This window comes from Macaca fascicularis, chromosome 5 (genome assembly GCF_037993035.2).
Source record: "Macaca fascicularis isolate 582-1 chromosome 5, T2T-MFA8v1.1".
In the NCBI taxonomy this organism is placed as follows: Eukaryota; Metazoa; Chordata; class Mammalia; order Primates; family Cercopithecidae; genus Macaca; species Macaca fascicularis.
The window spans coordinates 177788641-177812774 of record NC_088379.1 but is presented as its reverse complement, the minus strand read 5'-3'; the positions used below and the strand labels follow the sequence as shown (position 1 = coordinate 177812774).

Here is a 24134-nt window from a genome sequence, read left to right as displayed (position 1 = left end):
AGAAACTGTGATACACACAGACACACACACACACACACACACACACATACACACACACGGACACATACACCATGGAATACTACTCTGTCATGAAAAGGAATTAAACAATGGCATTTGCAGCAACCTGGATGGAGTTGGAGACCATTATTCTAAGTGAAGTAACTCAGGAATGGAAAACCAAACATCGTCCGTTTTCACTTATATGCGGAAGCTAAGCTATGAGGACATAAAGGCATAAGAATGATATAATGGACTTTGGGGACTTGGGGGAAAGGGTGGGAGAGAGGTGAGGAATAAAAGACTACACACTGGGTACAGTGTGTACTGCTCGGGTGATGGATGCAGCAAAATCTCAGAAATCACCCACTAAAGAACTTTTCCATCCAACCAGACACCACCTGTTCCCCAAAACTATTGAAATAAAAATAAAAAAACAAAACCCACATGAAATGTGTGTGGGGGGAGTAAAAGTGTAGTGTTATTTTATGTAATCAATGTTAAGTTGTTATCTTCTTAAAATAATCTGTTATAGTTATACGATGTTTTATGTAAGCCTCATAGTAACCAGAAATGATTAGAATTTTTTCCTTTTAGTTGATATCATAGACCTGTATTATTTTCCTTTGGTAATTTATTAAAGAATGAGAGTGTGCGTCAATTAATTGGCTTTAAAATACGTAACTTCAGTAATAACAGGATGCTAAATATGTATCTATTAATCTATGTGTTGACTACTCTTATTTATTAAATACGTAGACTCAGGAAAACCTATATTTGAATTCATTTCCTTATCTAAACACTTTGGCTCTTACCTAAAAATTACTTTGACAATCATAATTATTTGCACTTGGGTATATTTATTATATGTCAGACTCTGGACTAAATGATTCAAAAGCACATTCCATTTCAACCTTACAATCTAGTAAAACCCATTTTGCAACTGAGCAAACGTGTATGGCCTAATGGTGATTCTCTATGACTATTTTAATGAGGGAACGCTTTGAGCTTGACTTGGCACTCTGAACCCCTAGCTGGCATAAGCCAGATGTGAAGTGTAGCGCAAGGACAGCCCCACTCAGCCTGATCCTGAAAGAGTGATGAAGGCAAGTCCTTCCAGCGGGAAGAACTCTGGAGAGTATCTATCGACTAGCCATGAAGTCTGGAAAAAAGTGCAGCATGATGTAAGGATTTATACATATTATGATCAATGGGTAATGGTTTGGCTAGTGATTTGGTTTCTGATAATCATGAATTTTACCACTATCCCACACAATTTTGCTTCTGACCAAGAATTCACTTTGTAGTGAATCAAGGAAGGTAATGGGTTTATACTCAGTTATTTGTTGGTCTTCACATGTTTCCCATCACTCAAAAGCAGCTGACTTTGTTGAAATGTGTGTTGAAGACTTATTTATAATACCAGCTGGGATATAACATTTTTCAAGGTGCTGTATACAGCTGATATTAACTGTATTTTCTTAGGCTAACTTATGATGCTTCATCCAGTTTGAATACAGGTATCTTGGAACCAAGGAATAGAAATAATTATACCTAATGACCAATTTGAAATTTTTGCTTCTAGTTTTTTGACCCTGGCTGCTATCAGCTAGAACCTTAACTACTCAAGGGATGGGTGTGTCTTCCAGGAAACAGAACAATGGTTCTACTGAATTGGAAACTGCAACATGACCATTTTGGTCTCCTTCTGCCATTGGAATAGAGGACTTTGGTGTTGGTTGTGGTCACTGATCCTGAGCTTCAAAGTGAAAGTGGGCTTCTGTTGTGACATTGGGGGCATATTCTGAGGTATTTTCTTCTACTGCAACCAGAGGTGACATTGAATAGGGAGGGCTACTGCAATTCTATATAGGCAGAACCCCACAAAGGACCTATATCTCTCAGAAATAAAGATTTGGGTGGCCTTACTAGGAAAAGAACTCTGAGCAGCAAAGGGGATGGAAGAGGAAATAAAATTGTAGCTATGGCCTAGTGACGAATTATAAATAGAATGACCACTGATTTTCTTCCTATCTGTACTTCCTTCTTTGCTGTCAAATGTATAAATAACATCTCCTATCTGAACTCTTACTTTCTGAGCTCAGAACCTGACAGATACGGGTTAGACAGATACTTGCATGTTTGCTGTTTTTCTTTTTATTTCCTCTGTCTTTCCAAAACCATAAGGTAGAGTTACTCATGTCACAATTTGGTTCGTTCGTTGGTGGATATCAAGGTGAGATTGTTATACAACTTAGAGGGATTAACATCATTCAGACAGCCTGGATTCCAGCTGGTGTGAGAACTGATGTCTTGTTTTCTGTTTGGGAGAGGGTTATTCGGTATATAAGGGTCATTGTGTTTTGTTAGGTGTGAACATTTTTTGGAAGTTTAATTAGGGGAAGAAGAATGTAGGCAAAGTTGGGCAGACGTAGATGTGAACTAGGAAAGATGTTTGTCCTTTTTTTTTTTTTTTTTTTTGGCTTTCCAGTGTTGGAACCTCTTTCTTTTTTTCTTTTTTGAGACGGAGCCTCATTCTGTCTCCCAGGCTGGAGTGCGTGGGGCAATCTCGGCTCACTGCAAGCTCTGCCTCCTGGGTTCATGACATTCTCCTGCTTCAGCCTCCCCAGCAGCTGGGACTACAGGTGCCAGCCACCACTCCCAGCTAATTTTTTTTTTTTTTGGTATTTTTAGTAGACAGGGGGTTTCACCGTGTTAGCCAGGATGGTCTCGATCTCCTGACCTCGTGATCTGCCTGCCTCGGCCTCCGAAAGTGCTGGGATTACAGGCCTGAGCCACCGCGTCTGGCCCGAACCTCTTTCTTATATGGAGGAAAGCATGCACTTTGTGAATCTCCATGGGACACTGCATCCTGCATTCCACTAAAGAAGATGCAAAGGATCAGCTACTCCCTTTTCTCTGTTTCCCTGGCAGCTATGCTACAGGCATTGCGGCTGAGGCTTGGCCAGTCAGGTGCTCCCAGTGTTGAATGAGAATCTTAAGTAAGATAAACAAAATGCAGCGATCTTTTAGAATTCACTTCGTGATGATGACACAGAGCGGATGGGAACAGCATCCAATGTCCAGTGGCAGCAGAGTCTGACAGTGTGTGGGAGCAGCAATTCATACAGTGGCACCCTAATCAGGCAGTTTCTGTGGCATAACCTTGCCCATGGCTCAGTACGCTCTACCTCCCTTAATTCCCACCCATTTTCTCATCTCTACTGTTGATTCTATGAGCTTTCTGATATCCTTCCAATAAATTCCTCCTCTGCTGAAGTTTTCCAGTGTAATTCTTGCAACCAAGAACACTGACTGCTAAAAGTATATATTATCACCCCATTTTCAGTTGACAATTTGGGTCATTGAAAGGCTATATTGTGGGCCAATAGCCACACAGTAAATAGGGCTGAAATTTGAACCGAGATCCGCTTGATGCCAAGCTTGTATTCTAAACCACTACTCTGTTAAGTACCATTAGTTAAAAATAGGAAATACTACAAAGACTAGCTTCCTATGGTTTTTAGAGAATTATTTCTTAGCTTAAGGACACAAGGAATTTATACAGTAGGTTATCACCAACTGTTGAGGCTACTGCTAGGAAAAACCACATCGTGCTGATGAGCTCAGGGAGATGCCTGTGCCATCACTTTCAGCACAAAACCACTGCAGAAGTGTTTGCCAGTCATGGTTCTGTCGTTGTTTTTCTGGAGTCTAGACAGGGTGTTGCTTCCTACCTCTTTTCTGCTGGCTGGTGACCTTCCCTTTTTCATGCTTCCTGCTTTCTTCCCCACCTCCTCTAAAATGAGCTTCCCTCGTTGATTCCCACCACAACCTTTTCCTTCTCTAGGAGAAACCTTAGATAATTATTCCTGCCCCCCTCCCAAAATATAATCCTGCTCTTTAAGGAGGGATTTTTTTTTTTTTTTTTTTTCATTCCTTTAGATTGGAAAAAGGCTCCTTCGGTTCATGGTAGAGCCTGACTTTTAAAAGCCTTCTGAGAGGATGTCTCATGGTTAACCCTGGGGAGATGTTTCACTATCTGGCAGCCCTTCTCATCACCGACATTCAGTTTAAATCTCTCTGTCCTTAATTTTACCCCAATTTAGTCCTTCGACTCAGCCCAGTAATGACTCTGACTGTTGTTTACTCTGTGGACACTTTCCAATGACAATCACGTCTCCTCTCGGTCGCTACTCAGCAGAGCTGGCCATTTGAGAATCTTTTAATCATTTCTTTTTGTACGTCAGTCTCTTTGCCCTCTGAGTCATTTGTGCTCTCCTCTTAACTTCCTTCAGTTTGAGCTCAATTGGAAATATGATTAGCATATAGATTTTTCCTGCTTCTGGCAAGGATTTTTACACTGGAAAAAAGAGGCTATACGTTTTGTAGAAAACTCAAGGTCTGACCCACCAAACTCCACTATTGCCTTCCTGGACCAATATCCTTCTTCAATAGCCATTTTATACAACGTTTTCTTCTGGTAATGAGAAGTTAATTGCAAGGCTTTGATACATTTGGATGGGGTTTGTATTTTGTTATCTTTTGTACTTAACTTCAGGCAATGTTACTTATCTTAAAATTGATTGTAGAATGCCTTAAATGTAGCTGCAGTGGCTTATTGTTCTTTTAATAACCATCACTCTTTTGTAATAGGTATCTCTCTTGTCACAGACAGCTTCTGTGATCCGGAAACTCCTATCTCCTCTGGGATCTAACGTTAATTTTTACAGCTGTCTTGTTATCCAGCAGTATTCTTTGTTTTGCTTTACCACAGCCACCCAGGAGTATTTATCAAGCACTGCACAGTTTAACTGCCTATAAAGATTAGGCCCAGGCTATTTACTTACTGGGTTGGTTAAAATTGGCAATTGGGATAATAGTCTTCCCTTTCCAATGGCTGGTGCAGCTGGCATATTTCCTGCCAGGTTGAAAAATATCAGTGCGTTGTTTAATATGTCTCTTTGAAGAGAAATCTGAAGCCAGGGAAAGCAAATGGAAGCCAGCTCACTGTTGGTAGAGCAATTGCCTCCTAGTTAGTTAACATTTGATAGTTAAGAGCTTGAATTTGAATTTTTCAAAAGCATTTGCCTGAGTTAACTAGACTTTATTTTTCACTGGTTTGTTTTTTATCAGTGTGTTGTACAGAGTGAATGGCCTCGGACCTTCAATGGCTGTGCACTGCTTTCTCAGGACTTTCCCTCGGAGGGAAGCACTGACCTCTATCTCTTTCCCTTTTCTCCACCCTTAGAGCTCAGAGATATCAAGAGGCAAAGCGGGGAAAGGTGGGTGACTAAATCACCAGGAATTCCCTGCGGTATCTGTTCCGTGTTGTTCCCTTGTGACGATGATGGGTGGCCTTCCTGTGTCTGATGTTGTCCTATAGTCAGAACCAGGGTTTTCCTTAATTCTCAGGACTAACTGTAACTCTAATCCCTTCTCCTGCTACTGAGAAAGCATAACAGAGTACAAGGCAGTGAAAATGATATTATTTTAGGAAAAAATGAAATTACTTTAGCTCAATTAAAAATGTAGAAACTTTGGAGCTTTATATGTTATGAATGAATTAATTGTGACACCCCTAATTCCTGAACAAGATCCAGGGGTGGACCCAACAAGGATTGGAGCACTGCTGCCCTTCCCATGCTCCCTTGTTAGAATTCCAAGGGTGAAATAGCTCTCCTCTATCAGCTAATGGAGCCAGAAGGGAATATTTAGGAAAAGGAAGGCGAGGTGTGTTCTACTCCCAAAGATGTATGTTACTAGTTTCCTTCCTATAGTGAAGATGACTGGATATTTTTATTTTATAAGGGTTAAAGACTTCAAACATATTCAACATTTTCTGTCTTTTTCTTTTGAGCTTATTCTCTCAGTAATCTTCAGTCATCTATTAAAAAACAATAGTAAAGGGAGAGTAAGATTACTGAGAATGACTTTCCTTTATACATGATATCTAGCTATGGTTTTTCAATTGGGAAACAGATTTTCAGCCCTACTGGCAAGGTTTACTAAGTATGCCTTTGACTATTTTCTCCCTGAATTTTATTATGTAAAAAGTTTCTTCATAGGAGAAAGCTTTGCCATGAAGCTGTATTGCAGGTTTTTGTAAACTTGCATGATTAGGGTCAACCAATAAATGTTTGATGAATGAATGAGCCAGTATCTTATGCAATTAATAGTGTTGTTGGCCATCTCATTTTTTACGGAGTATACTGTTTGTTCAGTCTAACATTGCCAATAATTACTCTTACCCTAGCCCTCCAAGTGAGGGAAAATATGCTCCATGTTCTCCAGATTGAATTCTTATAGCTTAACATGGACACCCTTTTTGACTTTATTATTATTACAAAATAACGTAATTTTCTACTTGTAAGGAAAAATGTACAGTGCAATGTAGGAATAAGTGCCCTAAATTATAGAAATTAGGTTACTTACCCCTGATTATATAGCCAATTAGAACAAAGCTTAACTTCTGTAAGATTAGAGTTGATGACCTTAGGAATTAGAAACAAAAACCAAAAACAGCTTTGCTAAGATGCATGGTAAGCCTTGTTCTTTTGTGGTGATTTAGAATAAGAAGAATTGGCCAAATGCAATGTACCTTGAAGAAGTTTAAGAATATTAATTCACATCAGGTCAAAATCATCACTATTATAAAAGTAATTACAACAACCACTGCTTTTGCTTATTTTCCATTTATGTGATTCAGCAGTACAAGCAAAATGAGGTAAAGTTATAGGTCAAGAACAGTCGTCCTTCTTCAGTTATTTCTGAAGCCTTTTATGATTGTATTATAGCCCAATGTTCACCTTAGACTTGTCTCCTTTCTCAGTTTCATGCATTTCTTGTTGCTTAATTAGTTTTAGAAATCAAGGTCACTCTGGAAAGCTTTCAGATCACAGATTCCTGCTCATAAGTGGATAAATGCGAGTATACTGGGAAAAAATACATAGTTTCTACTATTTTTTGTCTCCCTGTGATTCTGGTGCTCTAGGGCTCCTTTGGAAAGGGTTATAGCTTATTCCATTAGCAGTGAAGAGTCCTAAAACTATTATACAATGGGTCCCTCTGCCTCAGCTTTATTGAGTTCTAAGCCATTAAGGTGAATCTCTACCACGAGTGACTCATGTAATATATTAATATCTATACTTGCCATTTCCATCCACAGAAGCTCCATAGATAAGTTGTATTCTTCTCAGCTTGTATTGGATCTTTTTTCTTTTTCTCAGACTCTTTTCTCTAAATGTTGATAATCCCTAGTGAATGCCATTACCATACTCATTTAGAATGGGGTAACAACATCAGTGTGTGCTGGGAGAGAGGAGAGCAGTCTTTCATAATCTTCTTCCAATGGGGGAACTACATGGGAGTTAAAGCAGCTTAGAGTCATTAAAGTTCCATTGTAAATAAGATTTGTGCTCTTTGACAGAGATTTTTTTTTTCCTGCCCACTGCCCAATGGGGTATATTTTCCTCTTGCCTCAATTTTTTCCTTGGAGCAGTGATTCTAAAACAATGCATCACATCAATCAAAATATTCAGTTAAGATACATTCCTTATGATTTTGAGTGAAGATTTTCATTTACTCTCTGTTACTTTTCTTCCTCTCTCATTCTCCCTCTTATTTTATCTAGCTCTTTCTCTCTCTGCCTTCTATTTTATAGGTTGAACTATGGGAAATATTGAAAGTAGTGCATTGAAGTAGGCATTATTCCTGCCATTCGTTCATCTATCCAACAAAAAAAAGTTAAGCATCTAACATATACATATTTTAGATTAACTGATATCTCTTTACAGGTCTGTTGCTGGAATAGCATTTAGGAACTTTATATTTGTTTTTGTTTGTTTATTTTATTTTCATTGTTTTGCTATATACCAGATGAGTCATTGTCTCCTTATTGTGGCTGGGGCTGCAGTACAGCTTGTCAAGAACAAACTCTGTAGAAAATAGCTTCATTTCATGGCAGCTTTTCCCCAATTTTATTTGTCTCAGGATGCAGTAAAATTGAACAAACACAGCTTATCCTACATTCTGAAGATGGGGCACATTTATCAGGTAAGTCTGTCAGACATTATTACCACACTTTGATAGAGGAATTACCCCTGGTGCAATGCAAAACCAAGGAAGTAAATTAGCAATAAAAAGCTAGTATCTTCTTCACTGCTTTGTTTTATTGCTAAATTCCCTGACAGCAATCTCCTTCCAAAATCCTCATTCATCACGTGAAACACAATTTTATTGGCGATATACATAAAGCAAATTACAAAATAACAATTTTAATATTGTGGAAGGTGTTTGACAATTCAATTGTTTTGTGAATTCTACTTTCACTTTTTCTTTACTTTTTAATTAAGTGTATATAATTGCATATCAAAACAGAGTAGAAGACTGTATTTCGTTTTTCAAGCACCTTCATTATATGTTATTTATATACTCTAAATTAAGCTGGTTGTTATGATGTTATTTTGATACCATGATTGATGAATAAAGGTTGTAGGGACATTTTCAAGCAGTGAATAGCCTAGATATTATAATCTAGCTGTAATAGCACACAAACAATTTTACTTTAGATAAAGCTTCATGCTCAAACTTAAAAATAGCAAAATAGAACCACATAGCCTAAATGATTTCTAAGGATCTTTCTTTCTTTCTTTCTCTTTCTTTCTTTCTTTCTTTCTTTCTTTCTTTCTTTCTTTCTTTCTTTCTTTCTTTCCTTCCTTCCTTCCTTCCTTCCTTCCTTCCTTCCTTCTTTCTTTCTTTCTCTTTCTTTCTTTCTTTCTTTCTTTCCTTCCTTCCTTCCTTCCCTCCCTCTTTCCTTCCTTCTTCTTTCCTTCCTTCTTCTTTCCTTCCTTCCTTCCTTCCCTCCCTCTTTCCTTCCTTCCTTCTTCTTTCCTTCCTTCCTTCCCTCCCTCTTTCCTTCCTTCCTTCCTTCCTTCCTTCCTTCCTTCCTTCCTTCCTTCCTTCCTTCCTTCTTTCCTTCTTTCCTTCTTTCTTTCTCTTTCTTTCTTTCTTTCTTTCTTTCTTTCTTTCTTTCTTTCTCTCTCTCTCTTTCTTTCTCTTTCTTTCTTTCTTTCTTTCTTTCTTTCTTTCTTTCTTTCTTTCTTTCTCTCTCTCTCTCTTTCTTTCTTTCTTTCTTTTCTTTCTTTCTTTCTTTCTTTTCTTTCTTTCTTTCTTTCTTTCGACAGAATTTCACTCTTGTTGCCCAGACTGCAGTGCAATGGTGTGATCTCAACTCACTGCAGCCTCTGCCTCCAGGGTTCAAGTGATTCTCCTGCCTTAGCCTCCCAGGCAGCTGGGATTACAGGTGCCTGCCACCATGCCTGGCTAATTTTTGTATTTTTAGTAGAGACGGAATTTCACCATGTTGGCCAGGCTGGTCTCGAACAACTGACCTCAGGTGATCTGCCTGCCTCGGCCTCCCAAAGTACTGGGATTACAGGCATGAGCCACCATGCCTGGCCTAGGACTTTTCAATAAGTAACCCAAGTACTCAAACCCAAACCTACTTTGTGAGCCCCTACATGTTGACTCTGATCCTACATGTTGACTCTGGATTAATATTTCATATTGTCCATGAGTATTTTGTTCAATGTCTTTAAGAAGAAAATCAGTCCTGATTTTCACCTGCGTTTCCTCTATGATTACAAATAACACCTCATTTCCCCCTAAAAAATTATCTGGTTTGCACAATAGATTATATGGCTACCCTACCTAAGAAGCACTTTGCTAGACTATACGCTGCTGGAGGACAGGGTTTCATTAAATACCAAACTCTTTCATTTACATTTTGCTTTGCAAGTTATGAAGCAATTTCATGTTTATTATCATATTTCACACAATTATAAGAAGGCCTAGAGGGACTGAATATTTGTCCTATTTCAAATGGGAAAGAAAGATTGTAGCAGTCGTTTTTTGACGACTAACCAGTCTTTTTTCCCTAGTTGCATATACTTTTTAGTCTAATGCAAAAACTCACTCTTGTTGGTACTCAACAAACATTTATTGAAATAAATCTAGAGAGAATGTTGCGCCCTCAGAGCAAAAGACCAAGCTCCTGACGTTGTCGGAAACAGTTTTATCCTAGTTTGGGAGAAGAGACACACAAAGTATATATCATGAGGGAAGATTGGGGATTTTGCTGTTCTAACATTTTTCTTTACTCCAACAAGAAAGATCCTTTGATTTTCTTACCAAAGGAATTTCACTCATCTGATGTTTTAACTTACTTGGAGGAAGTTTACTCGGGGATGATGGAAATAGAAAAGAATTTTTTAAAACAGAGAGAATAATTTCTCAAAGAGCTTAGCATCTTGGCCAGCGGCTTAGCTCTGGTAGCAGATAGTGCAATGTGTATTGCTTTGCTCTATAGCGGAAATATTCACCAACATTTTTAGAAACTGCCACTGAAGCTGCAGCTCATTTTCTCTGTAGACTTTCTCCCTGGCCATTTTAAACTGTCACTGCCTCAACCCCATAGGCGATTTTCTGGCAGACGACTGATGTCTGAGGAATGTAGAAACAAGGTCATTAGCTTTCCTCCAGTTAAGTCCTTCCTGTCGTTCACAATAAAAGAACCTCAACTCCAGGCCGTTTTTCAAGCAGAGGCATTTGTTATCCAGATGAATTGCCCCAAAGATTGTTTTATTTTAAACATTTCAATGACTGACTCTGCATAGTTGTTTAATACTTGTTTGAGCTCCTTTGTTTTGTTTTGTTTTGTTTTGTTTTTCGATAAATCCTTGTCTTCTGACTGAAGGCAGTTTGGAGAATGTATGTGTTTCTGACCCCAACCATTTGCTAGTGGGTAGACATTAATGAGAAGTGGCTCCTTGCTTCAAATGCAGTATTTCTTTTGTGAGATCATTTCTTTGACATCTCAGTCACTCTGACACTTCCCTGCTGCTTCCTCTAGGACATTAAAAAAATTGTCGTAAGCAATAAAGCATGACTGTTTCTTTCTCTCTTCCAACCCCACCCGTACACACTTTCCCACCTCCTTTCATCCATTCTTTACTAGAATAGGGAGTGTTAGACAGGCCCTCAATGCCCCCTTTATCTTTAACAAAAATTGAAAGTCCTGATCATATAATTTTATCCTTTTGATTTGAGATGCACTGTCTAGGTTTTGACCCTAATAGGATATTTTGCGTCTACTGCATTTTTTTTCACCATAAAATCTGAACACATGGCTTGGTTTATCAGTGCAAAACCACACTATAAATTCCATAACAATTTTTTGGGTGGTAGAGATTTGAATAGCAAACATTGGTAAAGTGAAACACCCTTTCCCATACATTCTCTTTCATGCGTCCTTAGTATACACAAAAATAACAGAAAAATATTTGGAAAAAATAGTGTGGAGGATTTATTCTGTGTGCCATTAGAGGCTGAAATTTAAATAAACTGAAAAGAAAAAAATTAAATTAACTTTTATTTCAGAAGACAGAGGATGAGGTAGAAATGACCTTTAAAGAAGGTCTTAGTGTTTATCTTCAATGAAAAGAAAGTTACAAATCTGAGAGAACCACAGTTAAAACACAGCAGAAATTCTAAGCTTTTCCTTACCTTCTGTAACTTTTTTCTAACAAAGTTAGTGAACTGAGTTGAGCATAGTGAGATATTGTTACGCTTAAAAGACTTTTAATTAAACTTGTAGTATTTTTTCAAAGATGGGGGGAACCATAGCTCAACTGTATTTACACAATGTATTTGAAATGGTGTTGGCTGGTTATTTGCCATCAGAAATTAATGTTTCCTTTCCCAAGACAAAACTTGAGAAAAAGCATGGTTTAGGGGCAGAAGGACTAATACACTGAAAAACAATGTTGAGTAAATCAGTTCACCATGCTATGCCTTCTTTTGATTTTCACTTCTATTCTACAGTAGAATGAAGTTCACTAAGAACATAGAGAAAGGGACAATAATATCAAATTATTAATGTGAGACTCAATACCAGGCACTTAAAGTAAGGGTCTTGATGTATTTGTTATACTTTAATTGAGAAATTTAAGTGATTGAAAAGATATTTACTATGATACCATAATACTGCCTATTTTTGGTCTTCAAATTCTGTGATCCTGCTTTAAATAATTTATGGGAGAAACTTTCTTCCAGTTATAAATATTTATTGGATTAAATTAACACTTGTTTGAATTTCGAGTGTATTGGGGCTTTATTATCATTTCCAATACATGCCTCTTAAACATAACTAATGCTTTCTAAACAGATGCAACATTAACAAAATTATCTTTAAGAAGATATTTTCAAAGTGGTGAGACCACTGGTCTGGACCAATAGCTTCCAAAACGTGGACTCCAGACCATCAGCATCATCTAGCAACATGTTGGAAATGTAAATTCTTGAGCCTCATTTCAATCACTAAGGGGTGGCCCAGTATTCTGTGTTTTAACATTACCTCCAGGTGTTTAAACACTAAGGTTTAATAATCATTGACCTAATAAAAGCTAGAGAATTCTTGAAATAAAATGTTCTTAGGCATGTTTCTCTCAATGCAAATTTATAATAGCTTCGGATTACAACTGATCATTCCTCCAGACATCTGCAGTGTTTACTTGTGAGCAACCATGTCAGATAATTAACTTGGATTTGCTAGTGGTAGGATATTAGGAACTGGGGCACAAAGCAATTATTTATCTCTTTGATAATAGAATTTTCTGTATCTAGTGGCCTAACCCAGAAATTCTGATACAATAGATTTGAGGTAAGACCTGCTGCTATATTCTAAATGTTTGTGTCACTACCCCCCAAATTTATATATTGAAATCCTGACCTCCATGGTGATGGTATTAGGAGGGAGACCTTTTAGGAAGTGATGAGGTCATGAAGGCAGAGATTTCATAATTGGGATTAGTTCTCTTATGAAAGAGGCCCCTGAGAGCTCCCTTGCCCCCCACTATGTGAGGCCGCGGTGAGAAGACGTGATCTTTAAATCAGAAACTGGGGCCTCAGCAGGCACTGAATCTGCCTGCTCCTCCATCTCGGACTTCTCAGCCTCCAGAACTGTAAGAAATACATTCCTATTATCTCTAAGTTACCCAGTGTATGATATTTTGTTATAGCAGCCCAAACAGACCAAAAGGCCTAGTAATACACATGTTTAACTTGTACCCTCAAAAGAGAAAAACTGCCGGAGAGAATTCACATCAGTGCAGACAGAGAGTCTCACATGGCTAAGAAATGCGCCTGACAACTTTTCAGAAATAAGACTATTAAAAGAAGGTCAGCTTGGAGTCTTACTGCGAAGTGAGCACAAATTCTTTGCTTAATGACTGTTTTCCTCTCCCTGAGGACTGAACTCATTGATAATTACCAAGAACACAGTATTTGCTTTTAGATTTGTCATCTAGAGCTATGCAAATAGCTTTAATTGATCACTTCTTTTCTTAAAAGTACCTTGGAAATCTCATTAAGAAGGACTAATCCTGGATTCACTTCTTACTTTAATAAGCTTGTGGGAAAATCAACAAAAACACACAGGTACAGAGAAGAACAAACATAATTAAGCGGTTAAAAACAGAAGTCTCCAAGGAATGAGTGATTTTACTACTTTGAGGTACCTCCATACAACTCATATTGGCTTTGCTCTGGGTGAATGACCCTGTAGTGAGGTATAAAGTACCATTGAGAATGGAAGGAGCAGAGGCCTACATATTAGAAGGCCTACATATTAGCTAGTCCTGATTCTGCTGTTAACTTGCTAGCCCCTTGCAAGCCCCTTCACTCTGAGTCCTTCAGTTTTTTCATAAGGATTATAATATTATCGACAGCGGAGGTTTTTATAAGTGTGGAGTGAGACAATACACATAAAATTGCTTTGAAAAACAAAAGTAGTAATTCAAATAGAATGTCCATCCATCATCCATCTATCTACGTATCTACATATCTATGTATCTATGTATCTATGTACGTATGTATGTATGTATGTATGTATCTATCATCTATCTATCTATCTATCTATCTATCTATCTATCTATCTATCATCTATCTATCTATACTTTACCATTATATTGAGAATTAATAATGTGGTTAATAGGCCATGTTGGAGATCCACTGTTCTGAGCTTGGAAAAATATAAAATGACTGCATTGATTTCAAATAAATTTTTTAAATTATGAAAAAATCATTTAAATTAGACTTCATTCAGCAAAGGGATTTAGGTGGATATATAACTCTTGATTACAAAGCTTTCATTAAGTAACTTGTAAAGACCCATGTGAATGCAATACACAGTCATCAAGAAGCTGATTTTGGTCTGGTCCTGTTTGAAGGGAAGGAATAAGTCGAGTTGATTTCTTGTAGACTGTAAGCCTTAATAAGCAAAATACGTTTTCTTTTCCTACAGGAATAAGAAACAGGCACGTGGACTATAAATAGGGTGAGTATTTAATTTGTTTTTAAAATTAGGACACTTTTAAGAGTAAAAGGGGGCCAGGCGTGGTGGTGCGCACCTGTAATCCCAGCACTTTGGGAAGCCAAGGCGAGAAGATCACTTGAGCCCTGGAGTTTGAGGTTACAGTGAACTAACATTGCACCACTACACTCCAGCCTGGAAGACAGAGCAAGACCGTGTTTCTAAAAAATAAAAACAGGCTGGCATGCAGTGGCTCAGATCTGTAATCCCAGCACTTTAGGAAGCCGAGGTAGGTGGATCACTTGGGGTCAGGAGTTTGAGACCAGCCTAGCCAACATGGTGAGATCCCCCCGCCCCGCCGTCTCTACTAAAAATGCAAAAATTAGTGAAGCGTGGTGGCACATGCCTGTAATTCCAGCTACTCAGGAGGCTGAGGCACAAGAATTGCTTGAACCTGGGAGGCAGAGGCTATAGTCAGCCAAGATTGCACCACTGTGCTCCAGCCTGCTTGATAGAGCCAGACTCCCTCTCAAAAATTATAAAAGTAAAAATAAAAATTAAAAGAAAAACAGTAAAAGGGACATTATTAATAATCACACAGGACAACAAGCATAGGCATAAAGTAATATAGGTAAACCAGCATCTAAGCTGTTTAGTTATGAATAGCCCTCTCAAGGTGAGTAAAGTCAGAATAAACTCATCGGCAAAAAGATTCTGAAATATAACCAGCCTTTCTGTACTGAGGTCAGTTGGATCACCACGTTGGAACGAGCAAAGAAGGACAGCAGAGGCTCGCGGAAAGCCTAGGAAGCTATTGTGCCTCAGGCAGAAGCAGGCAACTTCAGGCAACAGGGATGGAAGAAATGTTTCCAGGTTTCTCTGAAGTGAAGCATCAAACGTGTGCCTGAGCTGTTGTCTGCCGAGAGGCTGCAGTACCAGACACACCAGTCTGGTATGTCAAGCTCAGAGATGAGTGACTATGAATAAAAGCTTCAGGTCAATGTCAAGTCTACCAAATAGAGTTGCAAAGAGCTCCCAGTTCTGCAAGCAAAGGCTATAGACATAAATCAAAGAGCAATCTTCCAATGTTGGCAGTGCGGGAAAGACTGGCCACTCGTCACGCTTCAGTGTCCTCAGCCACCGTTTCACACATGGAGAGTAATTACAGTTGGTGGTGTCATCTGAGAGGAATGATGGCAGGAGCAGGACTGGTCGATGAGGTGAAGGGAGAGAATGAAGTGTGCCCCATATTGAGAGATATAATTTACTTATCTCCATTTATGTGTACTTCCAGAATCATAGGGAATCACTTAAAAATATTTTCCCTTTGAGGCATTCTTTCTCATGATTTATAAGAAATGCCTTATTTCCAGCATATCTCCAGCATGTGTTTATGGAATCGCATTGCAGCCTCATAATCCTGCCAGGGTAACAAGCCTAAAGACATTTTACTAAATGAGTTTTTAGGGATAAATCAATGTTCACAATGTCATATTGTTAGGATGATTCTAAATTCTGAAAAAATATAACCTAGCACTCTTCCTCAGGGGAAGGTCAGGAGAACTGCCTAGTTCTGGGGCAGATTCTGCAGTAAGACAAGAAGTCAAAGGCACAGCTGGCATAGCCTTATCATCAACTTTCTTCTGAGTCCTTAGATGTGTGATATCCTGGGCCAGGAATGTCCCACAGTGGCAGGTGGGGCCCTTTATGACTGCGGGATAGCCAGCTTTGTAATCAAAATGTGATTGAATTTCTTTCTTTTTTTTTTTTTTAAGACAGGATCTCACTTTGTCACCTAGGCTGGAGTGCAGTGGTGTGATCATGGCTCACTGCAGCCTCGACCTCTTGGGCTCAAGTGATCCTCCCACCTCAGCCTCCCCAGTAGCTGCAATTACAGGCATGTGCTATGACACCCAGCTAATTTTTAAAAATGTTTTATAGAGACAAGGTCTCATTATGTTGTCCAGGCTGGTCTTGAACTCCTGAGCTCAAGTGATCCTCCCGCCTTGGCTTCCCACAGTGCTGGGATTATAGGTGTGAGCCGCTGTGCCTGGGGCACTAACTCTTTTGATGGGTCAGCCATAAACTTCATAGAGCTTATTTTTCCAAGAAAACATTCTTTTCTCACTATTTCCTTATGGAGATAGTTATAAACAGATTGAAATAAAAGTTTTTCATCTGAGAGGAAGAAGCACAAAATAATAGTAGGTATTTACTTATTTATATTTGTCTATCTTCTTTTAAAACATTGCTACTAAAGGAAATGAAGTCAAGTGTTGGCATGGGTTTCATGTTTTCCAAGAAACATGAGAAGAACGGGCCTAACACACTCTTTCATTGCTTGTAAGTCCATTTTCATTTTCTGTTATTCATTTATTGTATAAAGTTTTAGGATAACAATTAGTAAAGCAATTCTGGAACTTGCATTACTCCCTGAGGCTTCTGATGTAGTGAATACTTTTAAAAACAGTTATCTGATCATATTAATGTTTTTAAGTAAATACCAGTAGACATAGAAGCCAGTACATTGCTACTGGCAGGGTATTAATCCAGCCTTGAAAAAAGTGTATGTAGGTCCTACATTTAGTTCATGATTGCTTTAAAGCAGAGCTTTTTCTTTGTAAGTACATAAAAAAAATTTTAAAAATTAATTATTCTGGCAAAACCATGTCTTATGATGGAGAAGTAGCAATTTCCAAGGCCAGATTATGATTTTTCCTCCCATTCTGATAAAAGGGTAGGTCAGTACTCTACTGTCCAATTTATTTTTATTTATTATTATTATTATTTTGAGACAGAGTCTTGCTCTGTCACCAGGCTGGAGTGCAGTGGCACGATCTCGGCTCACTGCAACCTCTGCCTCCTGGGCTCAAATGATTCTCCTGCCTCAGCCTCCCGAGTAGCTGGGACTACAGGCACCTGCCACCTCGCCCAGCTAGTTTTTTGTATTTTTTTAGTAGAGATGGGGTTTCACTGTGTTAGCCAGGATGGTCTCGATCTCCTGACCTTGTGATCCACCCGTCTTGGCCTCCCAAAGTGCTGGGATTTAATTTTTGTATTTTTAGTAGAGACGGGGTTTCACCATGTTGGCCAGGATGACCTCAATCTCTTGACCTCGTGATCTGCCCGCCTCGGCCTCCCAAAGTGCTGAGATTACAGGTGTGACCCACGTGCCCGGCCTACTGTCCAATTTTCAAATCATGTTATTTCCAGGAAAGAGAGTGTTTCTGAGGATTGTTCAGTCCCCTTTGTTAAATAAACATACCAACAAACGTAGTTTTCTGCTTTTCAGAATGGTAGTAGTGGTGCTTCAGGTAAACAGTCTTAACCTTCAGTGGAGTGGAAATGCCTTCTCAGATGTGCTTATTGGCAATGTTGTGTCCTTTGGCTTAAGGGTAGATTCTCGAGGCTTCATTTCATTCTATTTGTTTCCTATTTGCACACATTTAACAGTTGCTTGACAGTTTGGAGTTTTAATTTTGGTCTTAATGTCTCAAGTGTTCCTTAATTTAAAAAATTAATTTTTTATATTACATTTAAACAATTTAATTTAATTTTTTAAAACTTTTATTTTAAGTTCAGGAGTGAATGTGCAGGTTTGTTATATCAGTAAACTGTGTCATGGCGATTGCTTGTACAGATTATTTCATCACCCAGGTATTAAGCCCAGTACCCGTAAGTTATTTTTCTTGATCCTCTCCCTCTTCTCACCCTCCACCCTTGAATATGCCCCAAAATATTACATTATTTTATTCAGAGATCAAGAGACCAATCTTGGTTGACCTCTGTGTATCACACCAAAACAATACAATATATTCAGGATTTCTCAAAGGACAGAGCCAAACATGTTATGGCTAGCTTTCCATGATTATAGCATCCTACAAGATCATTGCAAATCTGAACTTTGCAGGGTGCAGAACCCAGGGTTGTCTCTTTCATAGAATTGTAAATAGCAGTCAGCTGTTTAATGACATAATGTGAATTTTTATTGGCTCATCTAATTCTACAACAAGATTGCTCTGTGAACACTTGAGATAAATCTTCATTCATTCTCTGGAATTGTTCAACACACAGGTTAATTTCTCACTATTGATTTTCTCCAGTATGCATCTTGAATGCTTCAAGATCTCTTGATCTATACAAAATATCTCTGTGACAGAAGGTTAAAAAAATAGCTCTTCAAATTTATGACGAACCCACAGCCAATATCATACTCAATGGGCAAAAGTTGGAAGCATTCCCTTTGTAAACTGGCACAAGACAAGGATGCTCTCTCACCACTCCTATTCAACAAATTATTGGAAGTTCTGGCCAGGGCAATCAGGCAAGAGAAATAAATAAAGGGTATTCAAATAGGAAGACAGGGAGCCAAATTATCTCTGTTTGCAGATGAAATGATTGTATGTTTAGAAAACTCCATTGTCTCAGCCCAAAAACTCCTTAAGCTGATAAGCAACTTCAGCAAAGTCTCAGGACACAAAATCAGTGTGCAAAAATCACAAACATTCCTATACACCAATAATAGAGAACCAAACCGTGAGTGAACTCCCATTCACAATTACTACAAAGAGAATAAAATATCTAGGACTACAACTTACAAAGGGACATGAAGGACCTCTTCAAGGAGAAGTACAAACCACTGCTCAAGGAAATAAGAGAGGATGCAAACAAATAGAAAAACATTCCATGCTCATGGATAGGAAGAATCAATATCATGAAAATGGCCATACTGCCCAAAGTAATTTATAGATTCAATGCTATTCCCATCAAGCTACCATTTACTTTCTTCACAGAATTAGAAAAAAACCACTTTGAATTACACATGGAACCAAAAAAGAGCCCGTAGAGCCAAGGCAATACTAAGCAAAAAGAACAAAGCTGGAGGCATCATGCTACCTGACTTCAAACTATACTACAAGGCTACAATAACCAAAACAGCATGGTACTGGTACCAAAACAGATATAGAGACCAATGGAAGGGAACAGAGACCTCAGAAATAACACCACACATCTACAACCATCTGATCTTTGACAAACCTGACAAAAACAAGCAATGGAGAAAGGATTCCCTATTTAATAAATGGTGTTGGGAAAACTGGGTAGCCATATGCAGAAAACTGAAACTGGACTCCTTCATTACACCTTGTACAAAAATTAACTCAAGATGTATTAAAAACTTAAGCATAAGACCTAAAACCATAAAAACCCTAGAAGAAAACCTAGGCAATACCATTCAGGACATAGGCATCCGCAAAGACTTCATGACTAAAACACCAAAAGCAATGGCAACAAAAGCCAAAATTGACAAATGGGATCTAATTAAACTAAAGAGCTTCTCCACAGCAAAAGGAACTATCATCAGAGTGAACAGGCAACCTACAGAATGGGAGAACGTTTTTGCAATTTATCCATCTAACAAAGGGCTAATATCCAGAATCTACAAAGAACTTAAACAAATTTACAACAAAAAAAGACCCGCTCAAAGACTGGGCAAAGGATATGAACAGACACTTCTCAAAAGAAGACATTTATGCGGCCAAAAAACATATGAAAAAAAAATCATCATCACTGGTCATTAGAGAAATGCAAATCAAAACCACAATGCTATACCATCTCACGTCAGTTAGAATGGCGATCATTAAAAAGTCAGGAAACAACAGATGCTGGAGAGGATGCAGAGAAACAGAAACACTTTTACACTGTTGGTCGGAGTGTAAATTAGTTCAACCATTGTAGAAGACAGTCTGGCGATTCCTCAAGGATCTAGAATCAGAAATACCATTTGACCCAGCAATCCCATTACTGGGTCTATACCCAAAGGATTAGAAATCATTCTACTATAAAGACACATGCACACATATGTTTATTGCAGCACTGTTCACAATAGCAAAGACTTGGAACCAATCCAAATGCCCATCAATGATAGACTGGATAAAGAAAATGTGGTACATATATACCATGGAATACTATGCAGCCATAAAAAAGGATGAGTTCATGTCTTTTGCAGGGACATGGATGAAGCTGGAAACCACCATTCTCAGCAAACTAACACAGGAACAGAAAACCAAACACCACATATTCACACTCATAAGTGGGAACTGAACAACGAGAACACATGGACACAGGGAGGGGAACATCAAACACTGGGGGAACATCACACACTGGGGCCTGTCAGGGGGTAAGGGACCAGGGGAAGGATAGCATTAGGAGAAATACCTAATGTAGATGAGGGTTTGATGGGTGCAGCAAACCACCATGGCATGTGTATACTTATGTAACAAACCTGCACATTCTCCACATGTATCCCAGAACTTAAAGTATAATTAAAAAAAAAAGAAAAAAAGAAAAAGAAAAAAGTAGCTCTTCAAAAGAATGCTTGAAAAATCAGTAAAGATAATGAAATAACTCTTCCCCAACTATTGGCCTGGTAGTTTAACTAGACATTTTCATTAGGTTTCAGGGAGATAACAAAATCATGAACATGTACAAGAAGAGGCTTCATGTACTGTATTACAGTTTCTGAATGTGGATATTACTTTAGTGGGCATCCCCAGGGAGGCATAGTTTTCTCATCTAGTGATTGGAAATCTCAAGTTAAATCACAGTAAAATCCAGAACCAGCTTTGGTAACAGAGTGAGGCAACACAGCACAAGATAAAAAACACAGGAATACGGCCCAGAAGACATCAGCCTGGCCAGGAGTTGGGCCTTTCTGGGCTTTTATTATTCATCTGAAGAAGCAAAGGGATTGGATCCTAGGAGTCTTCCCAGTTCTAAAATTTAATGCTCTAGATCCAAGATGTTATATAAATTTTTATTAACAGGAAAACCAACTTCAAACAAAAAACAAAAAGAAAGCAAAGTTAAAACACTTTTATACTGAAAAAACTTAAGAGATGTGTCATAAACATGATTCTTTTTTCTCGAGAACCACCTTGATACCTGTATATTCTTCCCCCATCTTGATATTATTGAACAGTAAAAAATCGTTTTAAGGATTAATTGTTCCATTTAGTTTTCAGAGCATTCCTTTCTTCATCCCTGAAATATTGTCCCATTAACAGAAAATGGTGTCAGAAACACTTTACTAATGGTAATTCCTTTTATGAGCTTCCAAATAAAAGAATGTCATTAATATCAACACTACAAAAGAATGACAACGAGAAAAAAAATAAAAAACAAAAGCAAAACCCAAATAAACAAACGAACAAATGAAACCACTTGTATGCTCCCACCACTGATTAAACAGAATTGAAGTGAACCAAGCCATTTTCATATATCACTTGGAGTGTAGATTTATTTGGGTTTAAGAATCTCCTAAACTAATTACATCAACCTCACTCCATTTCCTTGCTTAATAAAAATTATGACTGGACAAATATCAGACTTTTAAGGTTTTAAAAATAATAGAAAAGTAAAAATAGATTTCCCAGGGAAGTCCCTCTCCTAAATCTTATATGGTTTTGCTGCTTCTGTGAGATCTTTCTTTGGAGTAACTTGAGAGCACAGATTTTTGTTTTTGTTTTTGTTTTTAACTGGATTCATAGAAGGGCAGTGAATTAGAAATCCAGTGGATTCAAGGAGGTGAACTTCCACAAACAATAAAAAACCTTTGCTCTGAAAAAACAAAAAGGCAAATGTAAACGAAAGAATGGGAACACTGGATGTCCATTTCATTATGTAATTGAAGTCTTACATTAGATATTGCACCCTCACTTAAAAAAACAAAACAAAACAGAATAGTATGAGCACTCTGAAATCATCTGCAGCACTTTTAAGGGTTAAACCTGCTTAACCCATTCTTAGTCAGAGAATGGCACCAAAGAGTACAGCTCACCCTTTAAGCGTGGCTAGTTCTAAACCTGTGATATCCTCAGGTTGTCAGAGCAGTCATGCACTCCGTTTTCACCCCCCTCCCACCCAGTTAATAGGATCCATTCATAGCTACTCACTACTGCAGGATTTGACCTGAGAAATGCTAGGATTTATTAGCTCAGCAGTTGTTTTGAAAAGTCCCTAAATTATCTTTGCCCTTGGCCAGCAAGGGAACTGCTAGTCTCGAGTTCTCAGAAGCAGCTGGTGAGATTCTCAGCCAAGTTCTTCAGATGCAGGAAGTTCTTCAAAACAACCTACTTTGACATGGCATTTACAAATCTTTAAACCAGCCTTCCTGGATCGAGGAAATGTTATTCCTGACTCCTTCGACCCAGATGCTGGCTAAAATTTCATTTATAATCTGTAGGTAATCACTTTTTCTTCCTTCCTTCTTTCTAGGAGCTGGCATGGTGGTTAAATTTTTCTAAAACAGTCATATTAATATGTTCAAAAATCCACTGCTGAGTCTCAGAGAGAGGGTCACATCTGGCCATGAAAATCTTCTTCTCTGCGGGGTTGCAATCCATGCAGCTGTTGCTCACAGGATGGAATAATGTTCTGTCCTGGAGAAGTCAGGAAGAAAAGAAAAGACTATTGTAATACGTGGTGAATGGTTACAACCCAAAATATACAGAAGTAAGATATTTCTGTTTATATTTCAGTATATATTCATTGTGTAAATAGAACAGCTCCCAAATCAAACAATAGCAGGTGGAGTTGCCAATGTGGAATGTGAATTTGTAGGCTCTATTGGCACTATGTAGAGCCTACAAGCAGGTTCAACTAGAGACAATAAATGTATTCATTCATTCATTCATTCAATCGGTCATTCACTTTTTTAAAAAAAGCAATCCATTCATTTTCTGCTCTGTGGTGAGCTTTTTGCTATCTGCTTGGATTTTGAAGATAGTAAGTATATGGGGTTGCTTGTCAAGTAGCCAATAATGTAGCTATCTGGGGAGAAACACATACACAATAAATTATATTTTAGTGCACAGTAAATAATACCCCCTGCTCACACGCACACACAGTGACTAGAAGAGTCATAATTCCCTCACATTGAACCTCTAATGGGAAAGAGAAATAACAAAAGAAAACAAAAAGCAGTCAAAAGTGCTGGGTTCTCAGCTGCCTTTTTGAGAAGATGAATATGAGTTTGGGGACAGGGGGCACACAGGCAATAACTGGATGTACAAATTCAAATTTGCTAGCTCTTGAGCTTCAGTCTCCTCTCAATCCCTTTATTGATATAATGCAGGTGTTCCAGTGCTGCCATTCTCATTGCTTTCTGCAAAATGGAGGAGGCAACATTCATTTAAAAAAAGCCCCCAGGTACGTGATGCAGATAACAGTCCAGTGAATGAAAAGATACACGGGGACAGAAAGTTTAAGTAGTGAGCAAGCTCATTATCTGAACAAGCTCTGTTAACACACACCCCCTTTTAATTGTGTAAGTGGGGATAAGGCAATGCTAAAAAAAAAAGATTTTTCCTTATTAGTAATGAATTTTATCTCTAATGTGGTCTATAATGCTAATAATACAAGAAAACATCCCCAAATCGCTGCTCACATTTTGGGATCAAGTAATGTTTTACTTAGTTTAGGAAAGGTTTACAGGCTCTGGTTACCTTTATCTGAGGAATAATAAACTTGCAATGCTTTTAGAATTAGGAGTTTCTCAGGCACCCTTTGTAAACATTTCTGGGTTACTCCTGGATTTTAAGACTCCATCAAGCAATATTTAATGTCCTTTTAGGATCCGGATGTTTGCATAGTTAAGCACTGCATGAAGGAAGAAAGAATAAGGAAGGAGAAAGGCAACCTGCAGGCAATTTAGTTTGCCTGTTTCTATTTTCAGTGTAAACAAAGAGCTGTGCCTAATACAAAGGCT

General features: G+C 38.2%; 1 protein-coding gene and 1 long non-coding RNA gene across 5 annotated transcripts in view; one reads left to right on the top strand and one right to left on the bottom strand.

The window, feature by feature from the left end:
* The first annotated feature begins 4293 nt into the window (after positions 1–4293).
* Positions 4294–22832, top strand: LOC102124466 (uncharacterized). 3 transcript variants are annotated; one of them, XR_001491125.4, is made up of 5 exons: positions 4294–4523; positions 7990–8052; positions 14360–14392; positions 16629–16711; positions 22643–22832. It is a non-coding gene; the product is annotated as an uncharacterized lncRNA (long non-coding RNA). The 3 variants fall into 3 exon arrangements; XR_006698376.3 differs by having other exon boundaries at positions 4358–4480; XR_010587076.2 differs by lacking the exon at positions 4294–4523 and adding an exon at positions 5205–5282.
* The window catches only part of GALNTL6 (polypeptide N-acetylgalactosaminyltransferase like 6), a 1202623-nt gene continuing 1199548 nt past the window's right edge, over positions 21060–24134 (bottom strand). Inside the window, exon 13 of one of the 2 annotated variants that reach the window (XM_015451034.4) lies at positions 21060–22806. In XM_015451034.4, coding sequence (XP_015306520.2) covers positions 22639–22806 — 168 coding nt within the window. In that variant the 3' untranslated portion in view covers positions 21060–22638. The remainder of the gene's footprint in view (positions 22807–24134) is intronic. The other variant, XM_015451035.4, reaches the window with a different exon arrangement.